The sequence below is a fragment of the Aethalodelphis obliquidens genome, unplaced genomic scaffold, assembly GCF_003676395.1.
Source record: "Aethalodelphis obliquidens isolate GAN/ISIS:26980383/991018 unplaced genomic scaffold, ASM367639v1 scaffold2, whole genome shotgun sequence".
Classification (NCBI taxonomy): domain Eukaryota; kingdom Metazoa; phylum Chordata; class Mammalia; order Artiodactyla; family Delphinidae; genus Aethalodelphis; species Aethalodelphis obliquidens.
Window position 1 is genome coordinate 91719028 of NW_020837946.1, and position 26084 is coordinate 91745111.

The window sequence follows — 26084 nt, forward strand, 5'->3', positions numbered from 1 at the left end:
ATTCTCATGCTTGGTCTGGGGTGGCAGCAGTGCTGGTTGTTACTCAGCATTTATTTCAGGCCTCCCAAATCATATCTCCAAATCTTGGACTTCTAGCCTCTCAAAAACTGAGGGATCAGGAATGTGCCTGCTAAGCTGTGCACTGGCCTGTCACCTTTATTCAAGATTATTAACACCCTTTCATTTTTAAAAAAATTTATTTTATTGATGTAGAGTTGATTTTACTGTACAGGAAAGTGATTCATATGTACATGCTCTTTTTCATATTCTTTTCCATTATGGTTTATTACAGGGTAATGAATACAGTTCCCTGCGCTATACAGTAGGACCTTGTTGTTTATCCGTCCTATATATAACGGTTTGCATAATACCCCTTCAGAGCAGAACTTACGACAACATCAAGGAATCTAGATTCCAAAACACTCCCTGCCCTCTAAGCCATATAAAGGTAGTCCTGGTCTTCTTGAGCTTTGTGTAAAACTGGCACACTGTTTGGTGGGTCACTGTGTACAGTGCCCAAATCTCCTAAGCAACAGACACTTCATTCCTTCCTGACATGCATCCACACTCCGGTTGGTTCACACACCCACCGGCCATCCCAATCCTTGAGAAGACAACCCGCCATTCCCCGATGCCTGCCTCTCTCTTCACAAAGCAGTTCGGAAGAGCAGTAGCTACTCAGTATGAAAGATTAGGCAATGGTCTACGTTTTCACAGACACAAAAATGCCTTCAAATGTCATCCGTTAGTGAAAGAATCAGATTACGGCATAGGATAAAGAGAGTGTGGGCTGGGCTTCCCTATCGCTTAAGCCACTTGGTTTTCCGGAGCAGAGTTTTTATAAAGCACCAGGGATAAAACTTCACGGCTAGCCCTGTGGCTAGAAAGTCCCCACAGATTTTCTTCCTTAACGAGCGTTGGTTTCGTTTCGTTTTTAATATGTCGGTTGTATTATGGGGAGTTTATTCTTTTCCGAGTTGGCATTTGCCACTCCTGGGGTTCTTTTGGGGGGATATTCTAACATTTGATCAAGCAGGTCCTTTTTATTCTCCAGAATGTAATACTACACTATTTGTTGTAGTACATTAGTCACTGGGGAAATGACGACATAAAACAGAAAGCTAAAAGGTGGTCATCTGTGACTATAAATAAGTATATATGATTAAAGACAGAGTACAGAACTCCTCCCAATAATTTCACTTGGGGTGAGTGAAATGAAGCCTCATATCCCAAAAAACCTATCATCACCTCCAACCATATTTCAAATTAGCTTTGGCCCATCTATGCCTTATGAATAGATTTCTAGAACAGTGGACACTATTATTTTTCCTTACCTCTGGCTCCCTGATTCTTTTTCCTCCTCTTCCCAAAAATATGGTCTTAGGGAATCAGGATTTTAGATGTAGCTAGGTATAGATATAGATTTAAAGATATAGATATAGACATAGGTGATATAGAGATGTGGATTTTTAAACATTTCCCCTAGATTACATAAGGGATATAAATATTAGTCAATGTCTCATGTATATTTCATTATTTAGTAATAGCTGTCTCAACTCTGTTTTCCTATATAGAATCCCAGGATTCAGTAGCCAGACCTTGGAAACATACCAGTTCAGGAGTAAGAGGGCAGCACAAGCGTTATGCCTGTGACCTCAGACAAGTTACCTAACCTCTCTTGTCTTCAATCTCCGCTGTTGTAAAATGAGGGTAAGCCACTAGTTCCTGACTACCACACAGGGCTGTCCTGAAGGGTGAAATGAAATAATGTAGGTGAAAGAAAGGGTTTTGGAAAGTGCAAAGTACTCTATAAACGGAAGGGGCCATTATCTTTCATCAAAACTGTGGGAAAACATATGCATTTTTCATCCTTATTGCATACCATAAACAAATTTGAACTCTACAAATGAAATCAGCCCAAAGTAAACTGTTAGAAATGACAATGAGTCATTTTTCAACAACAAAGAAATTGATTTTCCATAGATGCTCTTTCCTGTTGCATGTAAAGTTCCAGATCCATCAATGCCTAGGTCCCCTGTTTTGACCTGGATATAATTATGGCTGATCACATCGTCACTTGGCTCAGTTTACTATCAGGGCTTGAGGCCACTAAGTTTCCTCCCTATTACCACAGGAATATGACAGGATTTATAGTAAGTTGTGCTGTTACTGAGGCATTTTCTTTAATTAATTTGAAAAACAAAAATAATTCTTTTCAAGAATATGATCTAAGCCTGAAGCTTCAGCTAAGCATATACCTTCCAGTTTAAAAGTTCTATATCTTTTACGATGGTTTTCTGTTTTTTGGTACGCGGGCCTCTCACTGTTGTGGCCTCTCCCGTTGCGGAGCACAGGCTCCGGACGCGCAGGCTCAGCGGCCATGGCTCACGGGCCCAGCCGCTCCGCGGCATGTGGGATCTTCCCGGACCAGGGCATGAACCCGCGTCCCCTGCATCGGCAGGCGGACTCTCAACCACTGCGCCACCTGGGAAGCCCCACGATCGTCCTTTTTAAGTGATGCTTTCAAACATCTAAATTGAAGAGTACCACACACCCTACTTTTGCAGACAAGATCCACTTCTAGAAAAACCGAAATAGCCGCCAGATCCTCCATTAAGCCTTTTTATTATTTTATTTAGTCACCAAAACCAGCTATATTGTACCAGTTAATTATTGTTTTTTAATAATAGAACTATGGTCATGTGAGATGTTAACAACGGGGGAAGTGGGTGACAGATATAAGGGAACTCTTTGTACTATTTTGCAACTCTTCAATTTTTCTGTAAGTCTAAAATTGGTTCAAAATAACAGGCAAAAAATAAAATAAACAATATCACAAAATAGCATCCTATTCCCAAGAGTCTGAATACTAGACCTCAGAGAGTAATCATTTGCCTAAAGTCAATTATCATTTCCATTACCTTATGCTACCAATTCATTCTATAAAGTATTTAAGGCAGTTTGCTTGCACAAAATACAAGTTAATAATTGTAATAAAAAAGATAGCTAACATTTTTGTAGCAGTAAGCACATGCCAGAAACTGTCTTGGAACTTGACATAGATCAAATCAATACCTACATCAACCGTAAGATGTAGGTCCCATTCTAATTTCTACGGCACAGGAGAAAATGGAGATGCCAAGGAGACTGGTAACTTGCTCAAGGTCACATATCTAGCAAGTGGGGAAATGAGGATGATACCCAGGATACAGGACGACATTCAAATGGCAGGGAAGAAAGGCAGAAACTAAGAGAGAACATGAAGTGAATCAGGAGGGAGGCAATATGGGTGTTGGGTCAACGGTACAGTTTTCTGAGTACATTCAACAAAAGCCAACCGTATGATCAGGTCGTATCTAGGACCAGCCAGTGCTTCTTCTAGGGATCCTCATACAGGACGCTGATACATATAATTTAAAGGACCTAACTCTCATAGCTTTTGAGGAAATGACAATGAGTTTTGTGGGAAAGAGTCTTATAACCCGACACACTATGGGCAAATGATGTCAGCGATTCTGTAAAAACAATTTGTAGGTTGTCAATATTACATGCTCCAGGCACATAGCTCTCCTCTTCCCTGACTTAATTCAGGGAAAGATTTCAGAATATCTGGACTAATATTGTTTCTCTCGGCTGCATTTGTGAGAAGTATTGGATGGACATGAGTCTGAGATTGTGCTCCTAAAGTTCAGGGTTCTACTTCTCTCAATAAACTCACTCCCACTTGCCTTACTATTCTTCTAAACAGGAAGACACACTTCCCCTCACATCATTCTCCCACCCTCCTGGAACGTCCTATAACATGAGGAACCTTATTTACATATCAGGAAACTGGCCCTTCTAGATGAGTAAAAGTCCTATTTACCTGAAATCTAAAATTTTAACTTGCAGCATGATCTTATTTTAGCAGGTGCTTTGAATTGCAATTCATTCAAAATATGCTGCAACATTCCTTGTCTTAATTTTTATTAAGTATTTAAAATCGATGAATTAATTAAAATTCATTATTTAATTAAGCATAACCTTTTCTTAGTGACTTTGGAAGGCCTCTGGGCATCTCCCTGTCCCGTAGTCTTCCATCAGGAGAAATTCTCCTGGGGGTGACTGGAAATATGTGAGGCCTGATATGGGCGGACACAATGGCTAGAGAACACAACTGGCATTTTATGGGGAGAAATGGAGATGCTAATTATCCTCAAGTACAGGAAAATTAAGAATACTGCAGAACTCTCCTGTCCAAAATAATAATGAAAGATCCGCAGAGCAACCCTCTCTTGCAGAATAGTGAGGAGATTCCCACCACAGTAACCCTGAGAGGAGGTCTCCAGCCTCTGTGTAAACGTCTTCAGCGACAGTGAACTTGTTTTTCTAATCACCATTGCTAGATACCTGTGGGACACGTATTCAGCTGTTTAGCCAAAATTTCATTTCTACCTATTTCTTTTTGGAATAATATGTCATAGAGAAATTATATGCTCTTCTCAATGAATCACGATTCAAGGATATTTTAATAAATGTTGATGTAACCTGAAAAACCACTTTTGTGTGTAGAAATTGTTTACTTTTTACCAAACTCCCTAAAACTTCATGACACCATGTTACTAGTGGTTCTGTTACTGCCTCTCTGTGTAATTCCTCTGCTATGAAGCAGTGAAAATCTGGTTGTCCCTGAAGAGCTGTCTTCTACTTTCTCCTTTATGGTTTCGCATATCTCCTTTTTCAGAGAATCTGCTCCTCTCTGTACTCTCAGTCTAGTCTGATGAATAAATTCTACTCTGCTTAGCTGTCTGAATACAAGCAGGATTAGAACTAAACTTACCAGGGAAAACCAGATAACTAAGTCCTATATATCAAACTCCAAGACAATTTGTCCCAGATGAAAACAGGAAACGTGTGTCGGCTTTACATTTTCATTGTACCCAGTGATCTCTCTCTTGCTGTTAGCTCACACCAGGGGAGAGAGTCAATATGCTTAGTGTGCATATAGAAATGGGTTTCATGTTGTGGACCTACACCAGTCAGCGGGCAGTGGTTGCCTTTACTGCTGCCTTGAGAATGAATTTCAGCCCAAGCCTCACTTAACAAAAAATAACATCTTAACCGATGAAAATTATTGGGTGGGTCTGAGACCTGGCAACGTCAGTGTTGTTGGTACATGTGATATGTATTTGCTGACACTGATACGGTAGAACAACTACTGGTTAGAAGTCCTAGGTCTGGAATTCAAAATTCTGGTGTTAGAACTGACTGGCTGAGTGACACAGGGCTATCAACATCGCTGGGCTAAAACATCCTCATCAATAAAATTGAAATAATAATTATAATTCCCAATTGGGCTGCTGTGCAAATCAACTGAAGTAACTAAGTTCTATAAATATTTATTGAGTACATTCTAATATGCCAGACACTCTGGCATCATGCCAAGAGTAACACAAGGAACGAGTCAATGTCTCTGCACTTGAGAAGTTAAGAATCAAATGGGACGGGCTTCCCTGGTGGCGCCGTGGTTGAGAGTCTGCCTGCCGATGCAGGGGACACGGCTTCGTGCCCCGGTCTGGGAAGATCCCACATGTCGCGGAGCGGCTGGGCCCGTGAGCCATGGCCGCTGAGCCTGCGCGTCCGGAGCCTGTGCTCCACAACGGGAGAGGCCACAACAGTGAGAGGACCGTGTAGCACAAAAAAAAAAAAAAAAAAAAAAAAAGAATCAAATGGGAAAAACAGATAAGTAAGCAGATAATTTCTTTTTTTTTTTAATTTATTTTTTTTTATTTTTGGCTGCATTGTGTCTTTGTTGCTGTGTGCAGGCTTTCTCTAGTTGTGGCGAGCGGGGGCTACTCTTGGTTGCGGTGCGTGGGCTTCTCATTGCAGTGGCTTCTCTTGTTGCGGAGCATGGGCTCTAGGCACGTGGGCTTCAGTAGTTGTGGCTCGCGGGCTCAGTAGTTGTGGCTCGCAGGCTCTAGAGCGCAGGCTCAGTAGTTGTGGAGCACGGGCTTAGTTGCTCCGCGGCATGTGGGATCTTCCCAGACCAGGGCTTGAACCCGTGTCCCCTGCATTGGCAGGCGGATTCTTAACCACTGCACCACCAGGGAAGCCCAGATAATTTCAATATAATGTAGTAAAGACACTGATAACTGAATAACAAAATGTTAACGAGAACACAGAAGACAGTCACCCCATCAAGTAGGATGATTTCTGCAACAGCTGATACAAACTCTGATAGAAACTGGCTTTATAAAAAGGAAATCTATTGACTAACATTACAGCCAGGGCTCAGACTGTTGATTCAGCAGCTTAGCAATGTCTTCCAGGACTCAGAGTATCTTTACATCTCTACCCTACTGTACGCAGCAGTGCCTTCATCCGGAAGCCAGACCATACAATGGATCGTGGCAGCAAGTGAAATACCTTGCCTTAGTTGTGTCCCTCTTCTCACATTTCATTGGTCCAAACAGATTTAAATTGACACATTTCTGAACCAATCATCTATAAAGGAAATAGAATTATCATAATTGACTGTGACAAGAATCTGAGGTAGATGGTAACTATAATGTTCACTTGAGGTTCTAGACCAGCTTAAAGAGGTAGAGTGGGAGTGGAGAGATGGTTTCCTGTAAGACATCAATTGAAGTTGTTAAAGGATGAGTAAGAATTAGCCAAAGGAAGAAGAACTGGATGAGCATCTCAGGCAGGGGAATAACATGATCATGACTGTGGAGGCAAATTACCATGGAGGTAACAGATAGAGGCAGCACTTATGGTGAGCTATGGATTTCCTAGATGCTTGTTGTTGACTGAAATCTACCAATGGAATAAGAGAAGTATCATGGTCTTAAGATATTCCTAAATTAACTTTCAAACTATTTTTTCTTTAGTTTATGTTTCTTTGATACAAAATGTATGATTTCTCTAAACATTTTTTTATTTCTACTCCTTAGATATCTCTCCATGGAAAATTATGTCATTCTTTGGGCATAGCATACAACTCACTAAGTGCATACAACTCACTAAGTATGGAATGAACAACACAGCACAAAGGGTTATACACTATGAATTCTTAATTTTGAATCATCAATCAGTTAAAATATATGTATAAATTATTTTAATTTAGAAATACAAAACTTTCTTAAGTAAAATGTTCTTCTAATTGGTTTTGGGTGGGGTGGATTAGCCTATCCAGGAAAGTTTTGCTTCATTATATTTTCCTGAAAACACTCAAATGGGTACAGACAGCACAGGTTATCCTCTGATTGCATTTACTAATTGAGTCATATTGGCTATCTTATCAGTGGAAATTACCCCATCATACTAGAAGTGTGTTTTAATCCAAGTTCTTTACTTTTCCTATGTCTACATAGAGGAGAAAGTAGAGAGATGGTATGTCAGGAGTAACCAGTCAAAGGCCATTTGAAATATCCATATACCACTTTAAAATGCATTTCAGAATGAGAAAGCAAAATTATATCCCTGTGACTAATGTTATAACTAATCCCTGTTAGTAATACTAGTGGAATGCACAACGGAAGAGGGAAACTCAGAGCATGTCCAGAAAGTTGAAAGTAATGGGAAGGGTGACAATCTCACATTAATTCCCACTGAAAGGTCGGGATGACCATTTAATCATGTGAACTACATTTTGAAGTATCAGTACAATTTAAGATTTATTTTGCTTTTTGAATCCTAAGGAATGGGAACAGAAAGTAAACTGCCTAGTGAGAATTTCAGAAGAGACAGAAAAAGGAGACAGTCTTTCTATGAGAGACTTAGGCACACTCAGGAAGCAATTTACTCTAAGCTATTTCTAAGTATTATAAATCTGGAGAAATCAGACTGTATTTAGTCTGATTGTAGAATACTGCTGGGTAGTGATGTGAACACAGTCATTTCTTTAGGCATCTCAGCAAAAGAGAAAAGAGACAAAAGCTCTCTTGCCATGTCTAGGTAGGTAACAGAGTGGAAAGAGGATATAATTTAAAATACAATACCTGTTTATCGACATACAACATACAGTAGACATATCTAAAACTACATTGCAGCTCCTCTCTCTTTAGCATTTAAATTGATTCACCAGCTTACATCTACTACCCACCTTCCCGTCAAACATGGATGGGAAAAGTCTGATTAGAATGAGTCTATTTTTCTCTTTTGGATCCCCTCATTGTCACACATTATTAAAGTTTCACCATTAATTTCACTGCAAGACATCTAAATGAAAGGGAATGACGAACTTGGCTACAGGAACTCTCAAACTTACTCTCCTTTACAGTCTGATTCCTGCAGTGTGAATAGCAGCCTGATCTTATTGGCACTTTCAACTGCAATGTCAGGTTCATTTCAAAATTTAATACAACGTATTTGTCATCACCACACTTCCTTCGGTAAGGACACTGACACCAAACTGCTATCAGTTGGTGGTCGGAGAAAGATAGCTTGCTGAAAATGAAAATTCTCTCCTCTAAGCCTAAATAACTCATCTCACATATTATTTGTCTTCTGTTTCTGCAAGAGTACACTATTGCTTTCCACTATTTGATCTTCTAGTAATCCATCTAGGTAACAATAAAGAAATAAAAAAATATTTACTCACTGCTTCCTTCTGGAAAGACAGTAATCTATTTCATGGATTTCAAGAATAATTTCCCCGGCAGGAAAGAAGAAACGACAGATTAGAATCAATACCACTGCTGATTATGATGAAGTGTAAGATATGCCTTTCACTGTTCTAGCCTATCTCCGTTATGTAGTAATGTGATGAGGCTGCCCACAGGCCCCTTTCTGCCTGGAACAGTGTTTCGCAAATTATGGTCCCTGGACCAGCATCGTCAGCATCCCTTGGGAACTTGTTAGAAATATCAGTTCTTGAGCCCCATCTCAGATGTACTGAGTCAGAAACTCTAGAGTGCGGGGTGGGTGGCAGACTTTTGTGCTTTTATAACCTCTCTGAGTGATTCTGATACACACCATCATTTTAGAACCACTGATCTAGAAGAGAGGAGATAAAGCCACCTGTCCCCCAACACAAATAAGTCTGTTAACATCCGAAAAAGTCTGATTGTCTCGTTGTTATTCAGAAACATTCCAATACCCTCTGGAATCACTACAAAATGAAAATATGAATAACCTAGTCCTCCCCTGAGAGTCATAAAATGACTCGACTGTTGGAAAACAAGACTCAGGAGGACGGTATAAGTTACTAGCATTGCCTAACTGGGAAAGAAATAGGATTCAACAGTGTTTTTTTGTTTTGTTTTGTTTTTTGTTTCTTTACGTTTTCAAAGGGAAGAAAGAAGCAGTATATTGAAGCCCTTCAGATATTACCCAACAATTGATAAACAGTCAGAGTTTCTCAAAATACTGAATGAAATCTCATGAGAGACTATATCATTTCTTCCTTGTAAGGTGAGTTTTAAATGTCATCAGCACTCTGGTATGATTTGAATTGAACCCTGTATCTCCTACAATAGTGGATCCACTAAGTATCTTTCAAGCATCCTTGTCTTCGTTTGAGATGTACCATAACCAAACTCTGTGATAAAGACTTATCAGCACGTATTTATTGTATTTATTGGGGAATAATGCCAGGGAACCAGTGCAAGAGTAGGGGAGTGAGACAGGAAAGGGAAGGAGGCTGATAAAGTGTGTATAATTTAAAAAATCAGACCATCAGTAAGTGGTGTTTCATCTCACGGGGAGCTCTATGACACAGCATAGAATATATACCTCAAGGCCATTCCATCTGAGGGGCAAGGGAGTTGGTATTTATACATCAACTCTCAATCACTGCTTGAAACTTGCTCCCTGGCATTGTTAACTCCCTGGCACTTCTAACTGCATATATGGACAAAGAAGGCTCCAGTGACTGAAGAAATTCCTTAGGCAAAGAGATGCAGGTGGTGTCAGTTGAATTTCTGGCTGGCATGCACAGATATGGTAAATTGCCAATAGGATCTGGGCAGGACACAGTAGTACTTGCTAAGTCTGAGTACTCTAAAAAGCCATTTCTCTGAATTTACACTGCTAATATAAAACGCATGTCCATGTTCATTCTCCTCTCTTTTGAATTCCTCTGAACACCTGGCAGCATAGGGCAAAGATTCCCAAACCTTAGGCAAAGGTTAAGTGTTTTGTTGTGGGGTTTTTTTAACTAAAAATAGAAACAAAAAATTAAGAGATTAAGAAGAAAATGATAGTTACTTTTTTAAAAATAAAATCCCAATTACTATTATCGTTTCCAAAATGCACATCTTAATAAATTGTATACTTATTTGAATGAAGCTGCCATTGTTCAAAACTTTTAGAAGACCCATATTTGAAATTTAATTTAGAGGCACTGTATTCTCTATCATGGCTCTCATTGTGTGGTGTCTCTTAAATAGGTTGATTTATTGCAGGAATATACTTGAATGGCAAATACATCAAATACCTGATGAATATCCCTTGTTCTTCCTAAAATGCAAGAAAATAAATACTGTGCTGAAACAGTAGTTAGAAAGTCTTGTTAAAAAAAGAAAAATATATACAGAGAAGTAAAGCAGTACTCATTGACCAACATGAGATACAACATGATCAAAAGGTTTAAAAAATAATGAGTTGAAAACACAACAGGGGTTCTATTTATTGTTCTGGTGAACCACAAAATATTCCGTTCAACAATTTCCCATATGAATGGAGTCTGACCTTATTCTCACAGGTCAGCCCAAGAACATTTCTTGAGATTTAAAGATAAAAATAAACAAAACAAAACTTCCAACTCCAATCACAGACTTAAAAACATGTTTAAACATTTTAATCCAACTCAGGTAAACGATTATTCTAGCATGCTTTCCACCAATTAAATTCATCCCAGAAAAGGCATTTATGGTTGTTAAGGATTGCAAACAAATGTCATTTTAGCTAAGATTAAAGATCACATTTTTGGATTGTTCAAGGTTAATGATACAAGGCAAGAACTCAAAAAAAAAAAATGCCTCTAAAAGGAAAAGCCAAGTCCCCCTTAATGATGGAAAATCATTCCTCATGCTTTCTGTGCAAATATATATACCACTTAAGGAAAATATTTGCATGGAGAAGGTCAGTGGAACTGTGAAAATAATAAACCTTGCATGCAAGGGAGTGGTGAAGAGGTACCAGAGAACTCTTAACTCCTTGTACCTGTCAGCGTGTGAACCTTGTTCTTCCTGATGTATTACACTCTTCTCCAGCAGGGGTATTAGCTTTCTACAAGTGCAGAATGTACACTGCATTATCTCTGAATAAAGATGCTTGATGAAATATACAGACGCTTTTTAAAGACAGCTTATTTGGTAACTTATGGAGCAAAATACGTGGCGAGTACTCAGGGTCCGACCACACCAGTGGGCAGTCTGGTGTTTATCCAATGACTCTGCGGTGTCTACCCACTTTGCATCCTGGAGACATGAACAGTGATAAATAGTGGTCACCTGCCAGCCACTGGGAATGCTGTCCACTGCCCTGGCATTATGGGGATCTTCCCAACCTGCTCTGGGAAGATGTCACCTGATGCTAAACCTTTATCTATTGCCAGTGAAACCTAGCAACAATAAACCAGTTACATGTCAGAGAAACAAAGTTGAAAACAGTGAATTAACTTGAAAATCTAAGGGAAAAATATGTCAGCATGCAGTTTGGATCACACTCCATTTACTTTCAAATGCCCGCCTTTTTATTGAAGTATAATTGATTTAATATGTTGTGTTAGTTTCCAGTGTACAGCAAAGTGATTCAGTTATACATATATGTGTATGTATGTAACTGAATGTGCTATACAGTAGGACCTTGTTGTTTATCTATTTTACATATAGTAGTGTTATCTGTTAATCCCAAACTCCTAATTTATCCTTCCCTCCCTCCCCCCCTCCCTCCCCTTTCCCATTTAGTAACCATAAATTTGTTTTCTCTGTCTGTGAGTCTATTTCTATTTCATTAGTAAGTTCTTTTGTATCATTTTTTTTTAGATTTCACATATAAGTTATATCATATGATATTTGTCTTTCTTTCTTTGACTTCTTCACTTAGTATGACAATCTCTAGGATTGGAAGAATCAATACTGCTAAAATGACCATACCACCCAAGGCAATCTAAAGATTCAATGCAATCTCTATCAAATTACCAATGGCATTTTTTGCAGAACTAGAACAAAAAATTTTTAAACTTCTGTAGAGCTGGAGAGGGTGTGGAGAAAAGGGAGTCCTCTTGCACTGCTGGTGGGAATGTAAATTGATACAGCCACTATGGAGAACAGTATGGAGGTTCCTTAAAAAACTACAAATAGAACTACCATATGACCCAGCAGTCCCACTGCTGGGCATATACCCTGAGAAAACCATAATTCAAAAAGAGTCATGTACCACAATGTTCACTGCAGCTCTATTTACAATAGCCAGGACATGGAAGCAACCTAAATGTCCATCAACAGATGAATGGATAAAGAAGATGTGGCACATATATACAATGGAATATTACTCAGCCATAAAAAGAAAAGAAATTGAGCTATTTGTAGTGTGGTGGGTGGACCTAGAGTCTGTCATATAGAGTGAAGTAAGTCAGAAAGAGGAAAACAAATACCGTATGCTCACACATATATATGGAATAAAAAAAATGATTATGAAGAACCTAGGGGCAGGACAGGAATAAAGATGCAGATGTACAGAATGGACTTGAGGACACAAGGAGGGGGAAGGGTAAGCTGGGACAAAATGAGAGAGTGGCATGGACATATATACACTACCAAATGTAAAACCGATAGCTAGTGGGAAGCAGCCGCATAGCACAGGGAGATCAGCTCGGTGCTTTATGACCACCTAGAGGGGTGGGATAGGGAGGGTGGGAGGGAAGGAGATGCAAGAAGGAGGCGATATGGGCATATATGCATATGTATAGCTGATTCACTTTGTTATAAAGCAGAAATTAATATACCATTGTAAAGCAATTATACTCCAATAAAGCTGTTTTAAAAAAATTAAAAAATAAAGTTTTTTTCCTCAAAAAAAAAAAAATTTTCTATAGAAACTCAAATGCCCCCTTTGAAATGTAGAAAACCTACTTGTCAATGAGACAAGAAAAACCTATATGTACTCTATACTTAGTAGACTTCTTTTGACCCATACTAATGATTAGATGTGCAGAGGAGAGAAATCAAAGCTAATTCACCAATCAAAGTACTGGAAATCAGATTCCAAACCAGAATACTCATTCATGTAATCTATAATACAATTTTCTTAATGAAAATAAATATTACTAACAGAATATTTGCTACAATCACAGGCTGGGTGAGAAATAGCAACTTTAGTGAGACTGATTGAAGAGTATCACTAATAAATCAAATAGAGAATGGGTCAAAGTACTATATATCAACAGAGATAGCTGTAGAAATTCATAGATGACTACTTGAATTTTAAGTAGTCTGAAGTAGATCACATTCTTAAACTAACCCACAAGATTTACGTATATCAAAACTGCTATTTCCAGTTACTTCCTAGCTTCAGTGTGGCACAGATTGTGTAATTTTTAAGTTTCCAAGCTAGTGGTATAAAGGAGCTTCTGAGGAAGAGAAACATGTCTTTCCAGTGGCAGGAGTTATGCTCCACAAGACACTGTCAAGAGTCCTACAGAATCTTGGGACTTCCCCGGTGGTCCAGTGGTAAAAGAATCCACCTTGCAATTCAGGGGACGCAGGCTTGATCCCCGGTCAGGGAACCAAGATCCTACATGCCATGGGGCAACTAAGCCCACATGCCACAACTACTGAGCTTGCGCACCTCAACTAGAGAGCCCACATGCTGCAAACTACAGATCCCACATGCTCTGGAGCCCACGTGCCACAACTACAGAGCCCATGCGCCTTGGAGCCCACATGCTACAACTAGAGAGAGAAAACCCGCACGCCACAACTAGAGAGAAGCCCATGAACCCCAACGAAAGATCCCGCATGCTGCAACTAAGACCTGACGCAGCCAAAAAAATAAAGAAAATAAGTATTTTTTTTTTTTTTAAGAGTCATACAGAATCTTGATCACGGCTGTGTGAGAATCTCTTGGCTCCGCTATCTGAATGGGTTGTGGACATTTTGCAAGGATACTGAATGTTCCTTTTGGCATAAGGGATACCTGGAGTGAGTCAATATGGACAAGCCTTTAAATAAAGGACATAGCAAGTAACCTTGGAAATTATAGCGAGCCTCAAGTCCAATTAGATCTAATACGAGTTTGTTTGATTTTTTTAATCAAAAAACATTTATTTCTTTTGGTCTCATCCATTTACGGATGAATAAACTCTGAAATAAAAGGCCTATGAAACAATTAATAAACTCAGAGTGATGAAAAGGAAAGTATCAAAAGTTACAAGAAAAAATCACAGGAGATTCATTAAATAGATCTCAGTCCTTTTTTTCTCACCAAGCATTTAAATGTGTCAACAATTCTGTCAATTCCTATCACTAAGGAAATGCTATGATGATATGTAGAGGGTCAAACGGGAGCATTTCTCTGGCAAACTTTGATCATCAATCATCCACAACCTCATTGAAGCTGAACTTCAAAAAGTGCAACCAGATCATATTTTCAATTTTTCACTGGACAAAAGACTGCTTCAGTCATCAGGAGGCCAGTATGTTCTTGTAACCACAGCTGTGGCTGTTATCCCACAAAACCCACAAAGATTTCATGAAACTGATCTGAACCAGTAGTAATTCCTACTTATGCCATAAAAATTGAGAGGGTAGGTCAATGCTGAAAATTAGTTATTTCACATGAATAGCAATAAAACTGTAGACTTTCTATAAAATGGTAGAGTTGACAGCTCTGTAAAAAAGTGTTCTACGTTCAGTCACAATGTGTACGTATGTTGAGGGGGGGTTATTTCCCCATCCTACACTAAGAGAATTCTCCAATACCAGCTGGTTATCCTACTATTCAACTCAATTCTGATACTATCTATCTGGAGGTAGCATCCTATTCCACAGGTAAAGGGCTCAGTCCCATAAGGCCGCCCTCCGCTTAAGACACCGATCCCAAGCCCCGGTTACCTGTGCTTCTGACCAACTGGCTACAAATTGGGGGTTCCAATGACCTCCTCCAACTCAGGATGCCAGTCACAAGTCCAAGTTGTTCCCTGTAGTTCTGACCAACTGGTTATAAATCAGAAGTTCCCATGACCCCCTTCTTGAGTTTCATTAATTGGCTAGAGAGGCTCACAGAACTCAGGAAATCCACTTTGCTTACTAGATAACCAGTTTATTATAAGAGGATAAAACATGGGAACAATCCGATGGAAGACATGCACAGGGCAAGGTATGGGAAAGGGCAAGGAGCCTCCCTGTGTGGCTCTTCCCAAATCTCCATGCATTCACCAACCCGGAAGCTCTCTGAACAATGTCCTTTGGGTTTTTATGGAGGCTTCATTACGTAGGCATGATTGATTAACTCACTAGCCATTAGTGGTTGATTCCGCCTCTCGTCCCTCCCCCTCCCCCCGACATCAGGGGGTAGGGTTGAAAGTTCCAACCCTCTATTCACAGTTGGTTCCTGCGCAACCAGCCCCACCTTTAGGTACTTTCCGAAAGTCATCTCATTCATATAAACCCAGTTGTGGTAGAAAGGGGCTTGACGTGAATAACAAGACACCAATTTCACCTTCATGGAAGTCATTTCAGGAACGGAGGGCCAGAGACCAAACATTATAACAAAACCTACTCCCACTGTTCTTACTCCTCAGGAAATTCCCGTGGTTTTAGAAGCTGTGTGCCAGAACACGGACCAAATATATATTTCTAACTATAAATCAGAATCTCACACTCTGCAATACTGTAGAAGGGACAGTACACATCGTGAAAGAAGTTCCTGGCCCTGTGGCCATAGTATGACAGCCTTGTAAAGTCTCCAGTTCCTGCTATGGGATGACAAATCCTTACAGTCATTTGTCATTGGGTCTCAACCCAACAAATGATTATATTTCCACAGCTGGAGGTTGGGGAGACGAACTAGTATGGTTATTCTAATCCTCATTATTATTTTCATTTATTTCATTTTTTAAAAGAATGCTCTTTGCACAAATCCCCCAGGACAGAGAACAGTAATAAATGTGCATTACAACTAAGTAAGCTCATAGCTTATTTTGAATGGTTATGTGCCAGACACTTCACTAATCACTTTTATGTAAGTAATTTAATTCTCACAAGCTGAGAGTGAGAGGTAGGTTTTATTATCCCCGCTTTACAGCTGAAGGAAAGGATGCCTCCACAGTTAAATAATTTTCCTGATATTATCTAGCAGAAGAGTAGCAGACTGGAAATTCCAACCTGTCTGACACTGGAGCCCAGGTTTTAAACATCTATACTACTTTTCTTGAATTCAAAAAGTGATCTTATGGGCTGCTGGTAATAAATTTCACACATGTCACCGCAATTCAAAAATTATTCAGTAATATTAGAAGCCACTGTGTTAACTATTTTAGTCAAAAAGGACTGTAGCTAATATAATCTGGTGTGGCCCTACTTAATTAAACAACTACCTGGCTTCATGAGGTAATCACTTACATCACCTGATAAAAGGTATATTTGTCTAAGTAAGGTAATGATTAAAAAAAATGAAGGAACAATGGATGGAGGGAGAGAGGGAGGGATAAAAAGAAGAGGGAAGAAGGAAAGAAAGAAGGAAGTGATGGGGGGGTGGGGAAGGAGAGAGACGGGGTGGGGAGAGAGAGAGAGAGAAGGGGAGAGAGGAAGGAAGGGAACAGGAAATTTGTTGCTGAATGTCAACCCTGTGTGGATGCTAATATCCATCCTGAATCCACTTGGAAATTTCCTTCTGTTCTATAGACTTCTTTACTCCATAAGTCAAAACATTTCACTCCACACGCCAAGAGCATTATAAATTCTGACTTCTCCTGGCAGAACTGATTAATAGACATACTCGGTACTCTTCCAAAAGACCGAATTTTTTTAACTCTATTTAAATGTCACTTTTCTCATCTCCATGGGACTTACATATTTTCTAAATCACCCTTCATTTCACACAACCATCACACCAGAAGCTTGGTGATGAAGGAAAGACACCACTGTTAATAGTTTTGTAAATCTTGACAACTTATACTTTAAAATGGTTCTTTAGAAATGTAAGCATTATGTCTAGAACTGATTCTAATCTAATGTTATATAATTGAAAAGATACAGCTTAGTACTTTTTTTTTTTTTCTTTTTAACTCAGAGGGAGCTGCAGCCCTGGAATCTTTACCAGGCAGTATTTGTTAATAATATATAAAAGCATATTACATATCAACATCAATAAAGGCAAATCAAACTTGTTTTGTACTGGTAAGTTGAAGACTCTCCAGCCAATTTCTGTATTCTGTTTGTCTTAATGAATTAAAAACTCCAGAGAATGCTCTGGGTTCACTGTATTACATTTAGGTATAATCAGACAGTGTTCTTTTGTCATGGAGTACTTGGCCCTGTATTAAGTCAAAGCAGCTTACTCTGCAGCAATAGGTCACTTGACTTAAACGTGAGTATTCAAGAATAGGAAAGACTGTGTTTCTCTCCCTGGGGAAGATGGCCTGAGAGTGGTGACACAATCCTCGTGTTTCTTTGAGTCATACCTTGCTCATTCTGGCAGACAGCCTTCAGGATGCGATGTCCGGGGCCACACTTGCCATGATCAGGGATACAGATCCCTTCAGATGTCAGCCACTGATAACATACCGGATCCTCACAAGGAACAAATTCCACCAAGTGAGGGCAGTGCCCTGCAGGCCCTGTGGACTCCATGAGGACGTGGCGCTGTCTCATTCTAAATCCTAGAATGAGAAAGAATAAAAGGTTCATGGGATTCCATCCTGATCCAGCAAAGGAAAAGCAGGAGCAGCTAGTAAACTGATGGAACTTTTATTTGCGTACCTACAGCTAACTCTAAAGCATGTATTATTTTTATGTGTTTTATTTTAGGGGAAATGGGGAGATGAGAAGAGGAAAGGAAAGACAAAAGGGAAAAGAACTGGAACAGAAAATCTGTCTTCTAAGAGTTTACAGCTTAGGAGTTAGAGTGGCCAGGCATAATCAAATGGAGTAATAAACAGCATATGTCCAATGGTATCAGTAAACCAGAACAAATAAATGAAGACTCATGGAAACAGCCTAAACATAGATAAATCCCCATTTTCTTTTTGTTGTTGTTTTTGACATTCTTGTTACTCTGTATTAAGCTGAAATACATCTATGCTTTGACATATCCCAGGTCACTGTTTCAGGCCCTGAGATCTCCCTGTATCACTCTCCTGAGATTTCCAGGTCAGCCTGCCCTGTGAAGACAGGACATCTTTGGGCTGCAAATGTACTGTGGGACTAGGCCCAAAGTTATACCATAATAAGGACGTGAATGGGTCTTACATGCTACAAGCCTACAGAGTCACAAACTCAATGTCAAGCAGGAGTCAAGCAGGTACAAATTGAGGGATGGGATATGGGTCGACCACAAGACTGTAGGGAGTGGTGGGGTCTGTGGTAAAATGGAAGATGTGTGCTTGCTTTAAAGTGTTTGACTATTATTCAGTTTCCATTGACTGTTACCACAAGGAAATGTGAACCCTATGTTGTCAAATCTTCCAATTTTGACTAAGAAGCCAGAAATGCAAGTTATGCTTGTTTTTTATATGACATTTCTCTATTTTTAAATGATGGGAATTAATTTACATTTTAAAAAGCCACGTAAGCTTTAAAAAGCCACTGAGAACGAGATGCAACCCTTTTGTTTGTGAGTTTTCCACCTATGGCCCTCAGGACATATCACTTCTAAAAACTAGGCCTACCTTCCATGGATCTCATCTTACCATCCATCCTTTTATTTATTTTTTAAAAGACGATGTTGCGGGTAGGAGTTTATTAATTAATTTATTTATTTTTGTTGTGTTGCGTCTTCGTTTCTGTGCGAGGGCTTTCTCTAGTTGTGGCAAGCGGGGGCCACTCTTCATCGCGGTGCGCGGGCCTCTCACTATCGCGTCCTCTCTTGTTGCGGAGCACAGGCTCCAGACGCGCAGGCTCAGTAATTGTGGCTCACGGGCTTAGTCGCTCCGCAGCATGTGGGATCCTCCCAGACCAGGACCCGAACCCGTGTCCCCTGCATTAGCAGGCAGATTCTCAACCACTGTGTCACCAGGGAAGCCCCCGTCCATCCTTTAATTCTCCAAATTCAGTCAACGGATTTAATTCCTTTTTCTTTTTTTTAAATGAAACCAATCTTATTACATAATAGCATCTTAAGAAATGACCATTTATTCCTTGGGACAGGTAAAAATAAATAAATAAATAAGAGACTTTTAGGAAGATAGCATGAGAACACTGAATTCACCGCAGAAGACTGTGGTACCCCACCACTCTTCCCACAAGAGGAGGGGAGAGAGATAAGTTTGGGAGCATGAGAGGTAACAAAGCCAGGTGTGCCCCTCTCAGTTTGCCAGGGCCATGCCTATTTCCCCACAAATAGTAGTGAGACAAAAAGAATACAAGGCTCAAGGTGTAGTTGGCAAAATACTGTCTCCTCTTAAGTAGCCAAGAAGGATGGAACAAATGGACACTTGGTTTTAGGCCACAAGATGGAGCCGAACTCCCTTAGAATATTGCAGGGCTGGGCAAGTATTTTAGATACCAAGTTGTAAGGGCTTTATCGGTTTTTTTTTTTTTTTTTGGTTCAGGGTTAACCCATGAGCTCCTTTTAAAAGACAATGGACTTGAGGCTATGGGGAGGGGGAAGGGTAAACGGTGACAAAGCGATAAAGAGGCATGGACATATATACACTACCAAACGTAAGGTAGATAGCTAGTGGGAAGCAGCCACATAGCACAGGGAGATCAGCTCGGTGCTTTGTGACCGCCTGGAGGGGTGGGATAGGGAGGGTGGGAGGGAGGGAGACGCAAGCGGGAAGAGATATGGGAACATATGTATATATATAACTGATTCATTTTGTTGTGAAGCTGAAACTAACACACCATTGTAAAGCAATTATACTCCAATAAAGATGTTAAAATAAATAAATAAATAAAACTGAATAAGAACAATGTAAAAAGGAAAATAAATAAATAAATAAATAAAAGACAGACTCTTACTTTATGGATTGACCACCTGTGGGCAGGCATCATTTGGCCAGTCAGAGAACATATCCTCATGGCATTGAAAATATTAAGGTCAGAAGCGATTAAAACAATAGATGGCTTCTGCTGCGCTTCATACCTCCAAGTTTATGTCATTAATTAGTCAAAATAAAACCTGCAGGAAAATTCAGCTCCTTTCCCGGGCCGCCTTGAGAAGAGCGGCAGGAAACACACAGAGCTCTAAACTACACTCGACGGCCATCAAACTACAATGACCTCTGAGGCCTCATTGCCACACAGCATGGATGACCCCGAGCCCTCATTGCCACACAACTTGGATGACCTCTATTCTTACATGTAATGTCCACATGCTGCTTATTTATTGTCTTATGCTTGTGCTTGTTTAGTTTATATCTTTGAGCAAGACACGGCATGGGTCTCCATGATTTACAATGTTTGACAACCAGCCCAGAAACTTAGCAGTCTTTACGGAGGGATGCTGAGTGTCCTATTACCTAGAGCTTAACACCAGTGAGGGGCAGGTGCAGTTTTCCTCTATAAATCAAGTTGCATCTATCTCGCCATAAATCTGTAGATTACATCTCCTCAGTCAATAAATTCTTGCAGTCACTCATTTGTGCTGCCCTTGTCCTGACTCTAACTAGGATCACATCAAAGCACAAGCTCAGCATAAACAAAAACCTTGGATTCTCTTGTTAGCACTTTAATCACACACTGGTGTTCATGGCCGCAGTAGACATCAGGCTTCCTCTGGGTACTTCTGTTCTGAGAGATACACAACTGCCAAGTCCACAGTGGCTGAGCCCAGCCAACCATTTACCTTCATTCACTGAATTCCATACTAATCAGATAGTACCATTCAGTAAACAGTAACTGCCGTATGGAGATCGCTATGATACACTGTGGGAAGCCACAGGAGGAACAGAAGACATAAATCTATTCTTCACAGAGCACACAGTCCAACAAGTCAAAAAGCACATATATTAACTAAGCATCCACCCTATACCAAGACTGTGATAGCCACTTTACTTCTATTACCCCAAATTAATAAATCCCCTAAACAATTTCATAAGTTACTATTCTCATTTTACATACGTGAAAACTAAGACTAGATGATAACTGATTACTTCTCCTAAGGCACATAACTGATTAAATGGATACGTATGAGGGATAAATTAGGAGGTTGGTATTAACATGTACACACTACTATATATAAAATAGATAACCAACAGGGACCTACTGTATAGCACAGGGAACTCTACTCAATATTTTGTAATACCTATAAGGGAACAGAATCTGAAGAATACACACACACACACACATATATATGCATATATGTACATATGTATACATATATGCATACACATACATACATATATATAACTGCATATATACATATATACGTATAACTGTGCTGTACACCTGAAACAAAGTATTGTAAATCAACTATACTTCAATTACAAAAATGGATACGTATGAAATTCAGCTGAGGTCTTCCTGAGTTGTTACCTCTTCACAAGAAAGAATTGAATCCAGCTCCTGTGTATGATGTGTTCTAGCCCCACTTAGAACAGTGGATCTGACAGGTACAATGGATCATTTCCTTAAAATAAAGCTGTGCAGATTACATATCAGAACTTCAGGTCCTGAGTAGCAAGAAGGAGTTCTAATAATCGCTTCCTGGCCACAGATTCAGTTCACCTTTAGTGAAGCTATATTTGCACGGTTTTTCTCTGTGAACCCAAGGATTTAGTATATATTCTACTATTTTAGTGCATATGCTACTGAGGATAATTAAAAAAGAATGATTCGTGGGTTGGGGAAAGAAAAGGAAAGAAGTACCAGTGGCAGAAGAGAGGTCAATGTTTTTTAATTGAAGCCATAGAAAACTTAAAGGAGGCTCAGGAGGGTCAATCCAGGTCTAAGGACCTACATCTTCACATGCTAGTGGCTCAAAAGTGTCCACGTGAGCTTCTACAAAGCCACCAATGCCAACACTTGTCTCTACACTAACTCTGTTGGGACAGGCTTGAAGAAACATCCAGCAGGTTGACCAAGGATAACAGAAGCTTATTCTCTCTTAGAGCATTCCAGTTGCCTCTCACCTCTGCAGCCTTGCACACTGGTTATCAACTCTGAGTCAAAGAACCTGAGCAGGGCTTCCCTGGTGGCACAGTGGTTGAGAGTCCGCCTGCCGATGCAGGGGACACAGGTTCGTGCCCCGGTCCGGGAAGATCCCACATGCCGCGGAGCGGCTGGGCCCGTGAGCTATGGCCGCTGAGCCTGCACGTCCGGAGCCTGTGCTCCGCAACGGGAGAGGCCACAACAGTGATGAGAGGCCCGCGTACCGCAAAAAAAAAAAAAAACAACACACACACACACATACAAAAAAACTGTCTTACATATGATCTGTGACAAAGCAAAATCATTTCATAGACTTCTCATTAATGGTGGATCTTTCTAGCAGGCATGGATGAAAATGGAAATTTTCCCCATTCTTGTTATATAAGATCTAAAACACGTCAGCATTTTCCTACTTTAGTGTGTCATCTAAATTGATTTCTTTCAGAGCATAAAAGACTATGTTCATAGATAGTCATGGCTTCTCAGTTTCACAATGTCTTTTCCTATGGGGATTTTTAGACCTTCAGGTGCTACAATGGGGGTAGGGGTAAGGGATACTATACTGAGGGAGGGTAGGATTCCCCGAAGTCCTAACACACAAGCAGTTACCTATTGTAACGCCATATCGGGAAGCCTCCATAAAATTTCTCTTAAGAACAACTTCTGTAGGCAAGGTTGCCTTTCTAGAATATATCTGAAAAGGGACAAGGATGTCATATAAATATATGTCTATGTATCAAAAAGAATTTTTAGAAATGCACTATACCTATGGGTAGAGTTCGTCCATCAGCAAGTTTTTCAGGGTATTTATCGTTCATATATCTCTAATTATAACTCTCTGGGAGAGTATCAAAGATAAAGCAATGAATGATAAAACCTGATCCAATTTAAATTCCTCTGAAAGGTGTCCCAGCTTCACTTGACAGGTACCGACCTGCCGAACACCCATCCCCTTGTCTGCCTGTCACAGACCTGATGGAAGGAGCAAAGGCTGTGTACAACGGCGGATTTCCTAATGTACTTTGAATGCCTGACGGCCACAAACCTCAGATGATTCCTGATTGAAGGGTGTCTGCCTAAAAATAACAGCCACGTGGAAGATAATTTCTATAGTAACTAATTTCTTCTATTAGATAATAAAACATTTCATGCTTTCCCATCCTCTTCTACTGTATTTTTAAAAATGTGAACAAAAGGGACCACACCAAAGCAATAACATGTGACTGGGAAAAAGACGAGTGAGGAGAAAAAGTCATTACCTCCAACTTTACACATTTATTTCTTGCCATGGTGGTTTGCTTGTTTTTCCTCCTCAAATCCTCCACCATCCATATAGAAAGAGGAGTATAAAGTATCTAGGAAAATATGACTATCCTAGATTTCTGCTAGGAGGTTCACTGCATTTCTTTAGGGTAGGCAATTCAAATATGAAACTAAACAGTTCAATTATATCCCAGAGTTGTGTGATGTTTAATGCATTAACCAGTGTACTCCAGCCTCCGTGGAATTCTCAACGACATTTAGTTTGTGACAGTCAGAGACTCTGGAAGAACCCACGGTAGGACCATGGGACAGACCTAGATTGAGAGGATCCTGGAACTCATGCTCACGAGTCAATGGAAATAACAAGATGATTCAGCCTCATCATAACATGCTTGGACTCCTTGTAGGTACAGAATCATTTCCCTGGAGGGAGAACTCTATTTTTTCTTCTTCCCGAGAGGGATGACAGGCAGGTGGTCCTGGCAGGTTTTAGTAAGACCTTACAAATAAAAATTCTCTCTACTCTAGGGAGACATTTATAAAACTACAAACTCCCAGACCTGAATAACAATCACTGCAGCTTATACTCTCTCCCGTCTGTGATTACTTAGTTCCTAGGGCAGGTCACTTAGCCTCAGCAATTCTCACCAATCCCAACATGCCCCTAAACTCTGCAGGTGGCTGGCAAAACTACCACCTTCAGATAAAGAAGTTCTACTGTCTCTACCCTTTCCTTCAAGCCCCAAAGGCTAAGCCTTTCTTTGAAAAATTTATTGTTGAAGGCAAAAAACACACATCCCAGATACCTGGTGCTCTCCAGCTGTTCTTGGAGTACCCTCCCCTTCTCATACAACTGAAATCTACTTTTGCTCTCTCTCCAAAGATGATATACTGGAGCTAAGGTGAATCCCATGCCTCACGCCATATCTCCTACATCAGGCTCAGTGATTCGCTCTCATGGATAATGCTTCCCACTGGCCTCTGGGCAGAGGGCTTCTCTGCTAACCTCAGTGTTGGACTTGTGCCTTGATCCAAACTTCTTTAGACTTATGGAGGAAATCATTAAGGAAGCCAGTGTTAGAAGGAACAGTGGACGGAGAAGACAGGAACACAAGTTCTTAGTCCTGGCCTGGCCATTATTAAATCACTGTGGGATTTAGGATAATTTCTTTACTTCTCCACACTTTAGTTCTGACATTTTAGGAAGTGTTAGATCCTTGCTGAAACTAAATGCTGATACAAAGTTGGGCAGTATATTAGTTACCTTGGGTGACCAAAACAAAGTACCACAAACTGAGTAATGTAAAACAACAGAAATCTGCCTCATAATTCTGGAGGCTACAAGCCCCAGATCAAGGTGTCAGTAGAGCCATGCTCCCTCTGAATGCTCTAGGGAAGGACTGTTTTCATGCCCCTCTCCTAGCTTCTAGTAGTTATTGGCCTACAGAAGCCTCACTCTAATGTCTGCCTCTGTCTTCACATGGCCTTCTCCTTGTCTTCTGTGTCTTTGTATCTTCATAAGGCACTCTCCTCTGTGTGTAGCTCTGTGCACAGATTTTCCTCTTTGTATAAGGATATCAGGCATTAGAATAGGGCCTAGCCCAATCCAATACGACCTCGTCTCAACCTGATTACATTCGCAATAACCCTATTTCCAAATAAGGGCATATTCACATGTCCAAGGGGTTGGTATTGAACATATCTTTTTGGAGGACACAATTTAACCCACAACAGGTGAAGTCTAATGAACGATGCACCAGGGTGCCTTTGTCAGAGTTGACTTATGCAAGAGAGGGAGAGAAGCCAATGATGAAGTAATTTGGCATAAAAGCATCTTGGGAAAATGGGGTGAATGAAAGGGTCAGAATGTTGTGAGTTTCCCAGATGAGTTCCATGGACCTGTTCTGAGTTACGTGAAAGAGGAAGACAGAAATAAAAGTTGAAAGTGCAGTTTTTCACAAAGGGTTTTGTGAAAAGTTGGCTCAAGTGACCAAAACTGCAACACAGGATTGGGAAAAAGGAGCATTTTCTGAATTGTTACAGAGACTCTATGGGCCAGAACAAAGGGGACAAAGCATTTGATAAATATCTATTACGTTTGACCCCTGCATTGCTTCTATCTTCTTGCAGGATCAGGACCTCGTATTTCCTTAAGGGAGTTGCTCCCGCCCCACTCTCAGCTTGTGAGGCTTGGATGGAGTTGTCCCTCCAGTGGTGGTCACATGCCTAGGACCTGGCTGGTTCAGCCCCACATCCCGCAATCAGAGCGTTTGGGACAGAGAGGAACACGTGACACAAAGAAGCCAGTGAGATTCAATTCCAGGACTCTTCCTGAAATTATTAAGGAAGACACTTCTTGCTACTTTATTTACCATCGAAAATAAAAATTACCTTATATGTGTATGCGTGGTGAGAACTTTTAAGATTTAATCTCTTAGCAACTTTTAAGTATAAATACAGTATTGTTAACCATGCTATACATTGGATGCTGTACATTAGATCCTAAGAGCTTATTCATCTTGCAACTGGAAGTCTGTACACTTTGATCAACATCTCCCCATTTTTCCCACCACCTAGCCC

General features: G+C 40.2%; 1 protein-coding gene across 1 annotated transcript in view; it reads right to left on the reverse strand.

Moving 5' to 3' along the window:
- THSD7B (thrombospondin type 1 domain containing 7B) overlaps positions 1 to 26084 on the reverse strand; it is a 765597-nt gene that overhangs the window by 465797 nt on the left and 273716 nt on the right. Inside the window, exon 6 of the mRNA XM_027132057.1 lies at positions 17612 to 17809. Within this exon, the coding sequence (XP_026987858.1) occupies positions 17612 to 17809 (198 nt within the window). The remainder of the gene's footprint in view (positions 1 to 17611; positions 17810 to 26084) is intronic.